The sequence below is a fragment of the Lithobates pipiens genome, unplaced genomic scaffold (assembly GCF_037356315.1).
Source record: "Lithobates pipiens isolate NorthernLeopardFrog02 unplaced genomic scaffold, aLitPip1_a1.2 Scaffold_22, whole genome shotgun sequence".
Lineage (NCBI taxonomy): Eukaryota > Metazoa > Chordata > Amphibia > Anura > Ranidae > Lithobates > Lithobates pipiens.
This window is the reverse complement of record NW_027507784.1, coordinates 317655871-317666897: the sequence shown is the minus strand read 5'-3', so window position 1 is coordinate 317666897 and position 11027 is coordinate 317655871. Positions and strand designations below refer to the sequence as shown.

At 44.1% G+C, this 11027-nt stretch overlaps 1 protein-coding gene across 1 annotated transcript in view; it reads left to right on the top strand.

The window, feature by feature from the left end:
• PRPSAP2 (phosphoribosyl pyrophosphate synthetase associated protein 2) overlaps nucleotides 1–11027 on the top strand; it is a 122296-nt gene that overhangs the window by 45424 nt on the left and 65845 nt on the right. The window contains exons 2-3 of the mRNA XM_077449434.1: nucleotides 201–334; nucleotides 4784–4836. Coding sequence (XP_077305560.1) covers nucleotides 252–334; nucleotides 4784–4836 — 136 coding nt within the window. The 5' untranslated portion in view covers nucleotides 201–251. The remainder of the gene's footprint in view (nucleotides 1–200; nucleotides 335–4783; nucleotides 4837–11027) is intronic.

The window sequence follows — 11027 nt, the reverse complement described above, 5'->3', positions numbered from 1 at the left end:
TTCTTTCATTCCTCTCTTTCATTCTCTCCTCTCAGGGACAAGAACTGAGGTGAAATCTTCCCAGCAACACCTCAAACTAGCAATGAAAAATTGACCAGAAGTATTTTTTTTTCACAGTCTAAATCCAAAAAAACGAAGTTTCAGCTGGAGTTGGACTGTAAACCTCATAATGATGTTCTTCTGCTTCTTGTTTTGCTTAGGAGGACAGTCGGCCCTGCTGTTTGCATGTGACTCAGCCAGACTCTCCGAAGATGAACGTTACCAAGGGTGGTCTAGTGCTCTTCTCTGCCAATTCCAATTCTTCCTGCATCGAGCTGGCCAAGAAGATTGGAGAGTAAGTATGACCGTCTCTCCTCTGTCATAGGCTGCTTTCTCTCTACACGTCTGACCTTGGAGCGTCTGCGTTCTCCTTGCAGCCTGGATGCCATCCTAATAATTCTTGTGAATAGTTGGGGCAAAATGTTAATAACTTTCCACCATACTGTAGACATGATTACCCGGCACTGACTAATGCAGCAGTGATTCACCATATATTTTATTCTTTCCATATGTAATGCAGAATTCAGGGTCATATTTTCAGAAGATCCTGTGATTTCAGTAACATCTCTAAGCTTGCTCTTTTCGTTAAACTAATTTATATTAAAAGGTTCAAGTTGTCTGTGTCATTGTTGGGGAGCTCTACCCTCCATTAGTCCTGATGACCATTGTCACTGAGACAAAAAGTGATAGAAAATCCAAAATGTCAGTTGTCACCTAAACGGGAGGCTTGGAGAAATCCTTCAGTATTAATCCTTGTTCTGATGACAACTGTCTAAAGCTGCCCAAAGATGGGTCAGTGTGTTTTTTTTTTTTTTTTTTTTTATTCAACCCGCGGGCTGAGCGAAAGAAACTGACCTGAATTGCCCATCCACATATCAAAGTGAACGTGGTAATCTTCCCTGCTGTCAGGTTGGTGCTGCAGTGTATAGCCTGCAGTGCTGATCAAGTTGAACAGAAGTCGAGCGGTAGATTGACTTCTGTTCAACCACAGTGTCCACACATGGATCAAAATTCGGCCGGTCCCGGCTGAACTGGCTGAATTTCGATCCATGTATGGGCAGCTTAAAGGGGTTATAAACCTATGTATTATTTCACCTTAATGCCTATGCTTTAAAGTGAAAAACACCTGGCAGTGATCGCTGCTGTCAACAATCAAATCCAGTGACGCGGGGGGGGGGGGGGGTGCTGAGTCCTGCATTCAGCCTCTATGAATGGCGAATGCTGGACTCGGGAGCGCACCCACAAGGTAACCCCCTAGGAGAGTGCTTCTCCCAGGGGGTTATCTGATGTAAGGAAGAGCCGAGTGACCCCAGAAGAGCAGGTTCAGGGCTCAGTGCAAAACAAGCTGCACAGTGGAGGTAAGTATATGTTATTTAAAAAAAAAAAACCCTTACAATCACTTTAAGGGGAAGATTTGCTCTCAGTTACTGTGGCTCTTTAGGTGAAGCAAGAATGAATGACTCCAAAAGTTTTAATAACTCACATACTTTATCTGTGAGATTTCCCATTCAAGGGAATCTCACTCATGCTCTGTGTTTTCATAGCTTTATATTTGCAGTGGCCCCGACTGCTAAACTCGCCTAAGATTTGGAGATGTCACTACTGTGCAATTCCAGGATCTCCCTGCTTCTGCTACATTTATTCTTTGGATCTTTGCTTTATCCACCTCTCCTGCTGCTTTTTGAATATTTACCCACCAGTCATTAGAAGGGGCATCTCTGACCATGTGCAGCAGAGGAAGGCATAGTAAGTGAGTATTAGAAATGAGATCACCTGAAGGGAGACCGCAGGCAATATGGGTGAGTAGTCTTTGCCCTCAGCTTGCCTTCAGTTGTACAGCGAGGCACCGCCATTATTTATACCAGATGCTATAACTTTCACACAAAACAAATCCTATACACTTATTGGATTTTTTTTAACATCAAACACATGTAGCAGAGTACATTTTGGCCTAAATGCAAGAAGAAATTAAATTTTTATTTTTATTGTATATGTTTTATAGCAGAAATACATTTTCTATAATTTTGCGTTTTTATATAGCAAAACAGAAAAAACCCAGTGGTTATCAAATACCACCAAAAGAAAGCTCTATTTGTGTTAAAAAAAAAAAAAAGTGTGTGTGTGTGTGTGTGTGTGTGTGTGTGTGTGTGTGTGTGTGTGTGTGTATACATAGTTAGTAAGGTTGAATAAAGACACCAGTCCATCCAGTTCTACCTGAGTGAGTGTCTACAATTGTCCCTATCCCTATACATTGCACACTCACATTGGTCCCTACCCTCAAGGAGCCCACAATCCAAGGTCCCCAATCATATACTAGGGCCAATTTTGGACAGAAGCCAATTAACCTACCTGCATGTCTTTTGAGTGTGGGAGGAAACCGGAGTACCCGGAGGAAACCCACACAAGTACAGGGAGAACATGCAAACTCCAGGCAGGAAGTGTCGTGGAAGTAGGATTGGTATTATGTTTTCGCTTTTTGTGCTACCGTGTCTCCGATTTTCCTTTTCCTTTCCTGCCTCTGGTCAGAGAGTGACATTGGTTAACCCCTTCGAGACTGGTGGTGATTTATTAAATGATCAGCATAATTATTTTCAGGTTTATTATCCATATTATTCATTCCTGTAGCTATGCTACAAAGTACTCCAAGTTTTAATGTTTCTCTCCTGCAATTCGCTGCAATGGAAGACGGGACAGCACTGTGAACTGGTAAAGTTTAAATGTATTGGCAGCTGATAGGCAGAGAGAGCAGAGTGATGACCTCATCAATTTTCAGCTGGCCATTCACAAGTAAGAGTCATGTTAATTCTATCCAGGGTATCCTCTCTTTCACTAAACAATAACCCCATCACCTCTTGCTAGTCTGCAGTAATTTAAAGACAGCAAACCCTAAAATCTCCGGATACAGGCCTAAATTCTTGGTCACAGGATGTGCTTGGTCCTCCCTCTTCACCGCAGAGTGTGAGGTTCCTTCTTTGGGTGCCCAGGTCACTGCTTTGGTATTGTGGCCACTTTCCATTGACTATCCAGAAACTGACTCTTCCCAAAGGAGACGTACAGCTAAAATTCGTTTGGATGTACTTTTCCTGTGGATCACAGGAGTGCAGTTTGTTTTGCACTGCTATGACCCGTTTTCAACAGACAGTGGGCTGAAGCCTGCTGTCGGCTGACGTCACAGAGCCTGTACAGGCTCGGGCAAGAAGGCAACCATAGTTGGGATCTGCCCACATGCCTGAACCGACACCCAGGTCAGCCTCTTAGTGAGCCGCTGAGAGCCTGAGCCGGATGCTCCCACCCCATCCACAACCCACGGCTCCAGTGAGCGAGGTGGGCGCAGAGCAGAGAACGGTGGCTGGCGGTCACCAGCTCTCTGCTCAGGGAGCTCTGAGATCCGAGCGATCGGCAGTGTTTGTTCGCTCATTGCTATTGTTAGAGCCTGTGGGGGACAGATGCAGCATCCTCCTAGGTAAGTATGATTCTTAATTAAAAAAAAAAAGCCATACTTCACTTTTAAAGTCCAACCAAAGGCTAAAGTTTTTATTTTTATCTTTGCATAGAGTGGAGAGGGATCACAACACTTGTCCGTTTTTATTGCTGTCTGTGCCCCCGTTAAGGAGATTCACCTTCTCTATTATCATAGTAGGTGGGGTTGAAAAAAGACAAAAGTCCGTCAAGTCCAACCTATGTGTGTGATTATATGTCAGTATTACATTGTATATCCCTGTATGTTGCGGTCGTTCAGATGCTTATCTAATAGTTTCTTGAAGCTATCAATGCTCCCCGCTGAGACCACCGCCTGTGGAAGGGAATTCCACATCCTTGCCACTCTTACAGTAAAGAACCCTCTAAGTAGTTTAAGGTTAAACCTCTTTTCTTCTAATTTTAATGAGTGGCCATGTGTCTTGTTAAACTCCCTTCTGCCAAAAAGTTTTATCTCTATTGTGGGGTCACCAGTACGGTATTTGTATATTGAAATCATATCCCCTCTCAAGCGTCTCTTCTCCAGAGAGAATAAGTTCAGTGCTCACAACCTTTCCTCATAACCCTTTATTAGCTTTGTTGCCCTTCTCTGTACTCACTCCATTTCCAGTACATCCTTCCTGAGGACTGGTGCCCAGAACTGGACAGCATACTCCAGGTGCGTCCGGACCAGAGTCTTGTAGAGCAGGAGAATTCTCATTTTATCTCAGGAGTTGATGCCATTTTTAATGCATGCCAATATTCTGTTTGCTTTGTTAGCAGCAGCTTGGCATTGCATGCCATATCCTTGAAAGTAAAAGAAAATCCCAAATTTTGGGATGTCCCCAGAAAAGTAATAGAGTGGAAATCTTCCAATGGGAACACTAGTTCTGGTGACCTGGGGGTCCCCAAGGAATTCCCTTAATTTGCAGGGATGGGTAAGATGGCAAAGTAATGCTCGGAGATTGGCTTTAAGACAACAGCTTTGTTAGATTATCACTAGCAAATAACAGTTGCCAGCAGTTTGGTCTTGAGATGTTCGTCTCCCTTCTCTGAGACCACCACTGTATGTAATAGGCGGGTCTCGGCGCTGTTTGACTTTGCTGGAACGTTCAGATTTACCTTACGTTTACATGTACAGTCCCCATACTGGTGGATGATCCTAGGGCGTACAAAAAAAAAAAGTAGTACATGAAACAAGAGTAGACCTGTATTCTGGTGCATTTGTACAAATTTGTGATTTGGTGACATTAAGGCGTTAACTATATTTTTCCTCTTTTTTTTATAGGCGTTTGGGTGTTGAACTTGGCAAGGTCCTTGTGTACCAGGAGCCAAACAGAGGTGAGTCGTTTCCGGCCAATTCCTTTCCCGCATCTCACTCTACAGTTTGCAGTCTCTTCTGTGTATCTCTCAGTCGGCTTTTAAAAGACTAAGCGTTAAAAATGGTTATCAAGTATGAGAGAGAGAGCAACCTTCTTTGTATCTTAAAGGTGACCAATAACTTTCCTCCCATTGTGCTCTAAACTGCACTAGAAAGGGCATTTTTAATATGCGCAAAACAGACGGGTAATCGGATGTGAAATAAGGATAATGAAATGAGTCTTGGTTCTTCCATGCTGATGTTTTTCAAGGGCAATGCTACCTCATAGCATTTTGTTTTCAAAGAACGTAAAAGTGTCAAATTGTGCTGTACTTTTTTCTAAAATATATAAAAATTCTAGCCATAACTTTTTTAATTGTGGTTTTTGTCCCCAGTAATAAAATTTCTCTTCGCTTGTCTATTTTATGGGTGTCATACAGAATAGGAAATGCAGAGAGAAATCTCTTTATTGGCTACACAACAATAAAAACTGGACAGAGGATGTAACCGCTATCCAAAATATGTTTAAAAAAAAAAAAAAAAAACGTTTGGGCTGTAGTTTGGCTTTAAAGTGGTTGTAAAGACACTGTGCCTAATTACTGTTACATGAAGCTATGTTGCACACTGTCTTTTTTTTTTTTTTTTTTTTAATTATGCAGCGCAATACCTTATTTTCACAGTGCCACTGTGCGGTCACGTAACGTCCCCCCGTTCTTCTTCCCCAATCTGAGGACTGCAGTGGGAGGGGGCTGAGATTCCCCTCTAAGGCCAGCCAGGAGGAGACCGGCGGGTGGACATGTGACCGATCATCGGCACTCTGAGATATAAGGTATTGAGCTGCATAATTTTTATAAAAAAAAGACACTGCAACAAAGCTTTGTATAACAGAGGAGATTCTATGCGCAGTTACTTTACACAAAATAGCAGCAGGAGGGGCGGGGAGCAGACTGACACTGACTCAGTAGCTGACAAACAGGAATGGAGAGGGAGAGGTTGTTGGCTAAGGGAGGCGTGTGAACTGACCACAGTATCATGGATCAGCAGCCATGATTACTGTGGTCAGCACACGCAGAGGACACAGGAACAGGCAGGATCAACCAGATATTTTACAGCATAGAGAGGGACAGATTACTCCACACAAGCACTGTGCTGTTGTATATTGTGCTTTTAAAGGAACAGGAGCTACTTTTTTTTTTTTTTTGTAAGGCCTATTTTTGACAGACTTTGTTTGTGTGTGTAATTATGAACAGAGTGCTCCTATTTTACTCCTAAATACAAACTTAGAAACGACAAGATCGTGTGTGTACTGGGGTAGTTGACATGGCAGACAGGGAACGTCATACTTCAGATAAACCTCAACTCTCAAGCTGAAGGGTCAAACGTAGTATGAGAGAGGCCTTGGGGAAACCTGTTCAACTGTGATATTTTTTTATTTATTTTTTTAAATGGCCAGGATAGGCCTTACTATTCAACTACTGTGGTTATCCTTTATTGAGGAAGCAGTTGCTTTCACAACGGGTCTCTGCTGAGAGAGAGACACTGTCTGGTGACAACCTTGTAAATCATTTTGTGGAGCTGGACACTAACTTCAGTTCTCTGATAGAGAGGGGCTTAAAAATGTAGTAAGCTCTATTTATTTAGAGTTGGAATCGATTGATAAAACGGACTGCAGCCAGTTTAAAACTCAAAAAGCTACTACATGCCCGTACAAAGACCCATGATTTGGCACTGTCTTCCCTATAGAGACAATTAAAACAGTGCTGTAAATATTACAGCAGTCAAAGCAAACCTGACCTTTTACCCTTTTTGGACAAATCAACCCGAAAGTGGAACTTCCGCTTTAAGCACTCTTCGCCCCCTTACATGCCACATTTGACATGTATTTTTTTTTGGACGGGGGAGTGGGTACCTGGTTTTGACTGGTACTTCCTGTCCCACTTCCTCCTTCCATCGCTTGGCCGCCTAGACGACTCCTCCGCTCCCCCCTAGGCGGCCCCTCCCTCTCTGCAATTTTCTGGGACACGTCACAGGTCCCAGAAGATTTCCTGGCCACTAGGAGAGCGAAGTGCGCGCCCGTCTGTGAAGCCTAAGGCCATCACAGCTGGGTGCCCACAGTAGTAATGACGGTGCCAGGGAGAGGAGCGGTGCTTCGGGCGGCTGCATCGCTGGACCTTGGGACAGTTGAGTGTGTGTTTATTAGCGCTGCTGACTTTTAAAGGGGTTGGTAATTTGAACGTTTTTTCACCTTAATGCATATCACTCGTGATACAGTGAGCGCCTATAGCTGCCGGCTGTATCACGGGAGCTCGCCCACAAGCACTTCGCACCATGCAAGGGAGCTCGCATGAACGTGAGAAGTACTTGTGGGGAGAAGCCGAGACAGCCACTGAGGGACCCCAGAAGACCAGGTTTGGGGCCACTCTGTGCAAAATGAGCTGCACAGTGGAGATAAGTATAACATGTTTGTTATTTTTAAAAAAGAAAAAAATTATCTTTACAGTCCCTTTAATAAACTTACAAAACAGTGGGACTCGGCTTTAATGCTCCTTTCCCTCAACTCCCTTGCTGCTTCAATCATTTGCAGGAGTGAAGAAAATACCTGGTACTTCAGAGTATGGAAATGCATGTTGCCCCCCCCCACCGCCTTTCTCTCATGTGACAGCACAGGTGCTTCGTGATTGGTGCTGCACCATGACATGGGGAGAGTCCTCCATTCTGTGTAAGCTCCAACTAAAAAGACTATGAGCTTACACAGGGTCTTTTCTTGCTCCTGGTGGCAAAGTGTAGCAAAAGGAAGGTGATTATGTTCTGGCATTAACATGAACCTTTTTCTTTGCCCGCTATGGGCAAAGCACAGGTTCTTTCTATAGCTGAATAACAACCTTTCCTGCACAATTATCAGAATTTAAAGAGAATATTCAGATTCTAGAATAAGACGTGATTTGTTCTCCTTAAATACATTTGCCAGAACCTTTAATAAAACGAGAGCTCAAGGTCTTTTACGTGCCCTTCCTTTCCAAAGCGTCAGGGAAATGCATTAAATCCATTAGCATATTGGGCAACTGCGCACGTAAAAAGGCGTAAAGCAATCAATATCTAACAGTAATCGCTCTGTCACGTTGGCATAACCCCAGGAACAGCTGTCTGCTGGATATTTTTAATCTTTATAACGAGGCCGATGGTCTCCTTCATTAGTAAATGAATATAATTCCTCAATGACGCTCCCATCCATCCTCGTTATTTCCGTAGCCGAGTGATGGGGCTTGTCGAGTCATTGGGTATCGCCGGTCTCGTGACCTTGATCGGGGTACTGTACAGTCTGACCCTGCAGTCCTGATGGACCCCATTGTTCTGTTTAGCCGTGGTTGTGGTGGCTACATGACTCTACATCAGAAGTCCTCATCCCAGCTAATCTTTCTGGCAGCCCGCTATCTCTGCTGCTTTTTCACAAGCTGTTTTTCATTTTCTCGATCTGTGCACGTTCCAGGAACATAGCATGAGGAAAATGATCCGTCTTTACTTAACACGCACATAGCAAACACCTTCTGCACACTTGCTTATTCCCCCCCCATCATTTAAAGTGAACCTGAACGCAGAAAGTCAAGATTTTCTGTTTTATAGGAAACTTTGAGAAATGTTAGATGCGTGTAATAGTTACCTGATTTACATTTGTCCTGAATTCCTCCTAAAAATAGCGGTGTGATTCCCGTGCGCAGGAATTGATGCTTTCTAGTGCTGGTTGTCAGCGGTCGGCCATACCGCTGGACGAACCCCTACTATTACTGGTGGCCCGTCCATAAGGGGTGCCCGGGCGATGACCTCTCACACCACCCCCCTATATGCATAATGGATAGATTTATGCATAACATTGCCGCCACGGTTACCCCCTATTCATGCGTCTGGCCCCTTTCGAGTTACCGGGCGCAGGAATTACAGCGGCTGGGGATTTTTTTTTTGTTAGCACCTGATTTAGAGCTAGAGGCTCTAATGGTCTTCAAAATAGGGTGGGCTCGGGTCACAGAGCATGCGATCTGGAGCCCACCCAGGTGTGTTACAACAGCGAATGTATTTTCGCTGTGGAAACACTGATCCTTAATCCGGCCAATCAGGAGCGGGTGTGAGACACCTTTTCCAGTTGGGTGAAAAGAGAAGACTCCCTTTTTATTTGCCCCCTGAGGAGGGAGGAAACGGAAGCAGCCCCCGTGGAGAACGGGAGGCCGCCGAGCAGGGGGAAGACACTGCTGTTGTGGAGAGCAGAAGAACGGGAGGCCACCGAGCAGAGGAAGCCACCAGTAATGAAGCACAGAAGAATGGGAGTCCGCTGCCGCCGCCGAGCACGGGGGAAGTTGCTGGTGATAGGGTAAGTGCAACCAACTGACGGGGCAGTTGGTGGGGTGGCATACTGTTTGCCACCCCCTCCAAAAAAAATTTCACCAACCACCACTGCCTATGATGCCTGATTAAATGCACCTTATTGGATCTCTGCATTTTGTCTGTTGGCTTTTCTTCCTCCACCCTCTCCTTGTCTCCCTGGCCCGGCTCGGATTAGGCATGCATGGAAAATGTTTTTAAATCATGATGACGGGCTATCCCTCACATATGTTGTTTATAGTGCATTTCATCATCTTGTCCATCGAATTACCCCTAAAGAAGACCAAGTCTTGAAACGCGTTGGGAGGTTAGGCATGACTATATCCATATAAGATATCTTCCCCTTTTTGTTTTGGGGATGTTTGCCAAACATTTATCTGGACTATGTAATAAATATATATATATATATATATTTATTTTGTGTCTTTTTTTCAATCTGACTAACTATGTAACCAACTGGGATGTTATACACATCTTCATCAAATATACTGGTCCCGGGAGTCATTCAGACTGCTTCCTGGTATTAATGTGCGCAATGACGTCACAAGCATGAGAGTGTCTCTGTCATGTCTCCACCCTATGCGTTTTGTCACATCTGATGTCGTCTAGGGTTTAGATAAATAATATAAAATTCTGAATAATATTTTATTTACAGTGGTGTGAAAAAGTGTTTGCCCCCTTCCTCATTTCCTGTTCCTTTGCATGTTTGTCACACTTAAGTGTTTCGGAACATCAAACCAATTTAAACAATAGTCAAGGACAACACAAGTAAACACAAAATGCAATTTGTAAATGAAGGTGTTTATTATTAAAGGTGAAAAAAAATCCAAACCATCATGGCCCTGTGTGAAAAAGTGATTGCCCCCCTTGTTAAAACATACTATAACTGTGGTTGTCCACACCTGAGTTCAATTTCTCTAGCCACACCCAGGCCTGATTATTGCCACACCTGTTCACAATCAAGGCATCACTTAAATAGGAGCTGCTTGACACAGTAAGGTCCACCAGAAGATCCTTAAAAGCTACACATCATGCCGAGACCCAAAGAAATTCAGGAACAATTGAGAAAGAAAGTAATTGAGATCTATCAGTCTGGAAAGGGTTATAAAGCCATTTCCAAAGCTTTGGGAATCCAGCGAACCACAGTGAGAGCCATTATCCACAAATGGCGAAGACATGGAACAGTGGTGAACCTTCCCAGGAGTGGCCGGCCGCCCAAAATTACCCCAAGAGCGCAGCGACGACTCATCCAAGAGGTCACAAAAGACCCCACAACAACGTCCAAGGAACTGCAGGCCTCACTTGCCTCAGTTAAGGTCAGCGTTCATGCCTCCACCATCAGGAAAAGACTGGGCAAAAATGGCCTGCATGGCAGAATTCCAAGGAGAAAACCACTGCTGAGCAAAAAGAACATCAAAGCTCGTCTCAATTTCTCCACAACACATCTTGATGATCCCCAAGACTTTTGGGACAACATTCTGTGGACCGATGAGACAAAAGTGGAACTCTTTGGAAGGTGTGTGTCCAAGTATATCTGGCGTAGAAGGAACACTGCATTTCATAAAAAGAACATTATACCAACAGTAAAATATGGTGGTGGTAGTGTGATGGTCTGGGGCTGTTTTGCTGCTTCAGGACCTGGAAGACTTGCCGTGATAAAAGGAACTATGAATTCTGCTGTCTACCAAGAGATCCTGAAGGAGAATGTCCGACCATCTGTTCGTGTACTCAAGCTGAAACGAACTTGGGTTCTGCAGCAGGACAATGATCCTAAACACACCAGCAAGTCCACCACCGAATG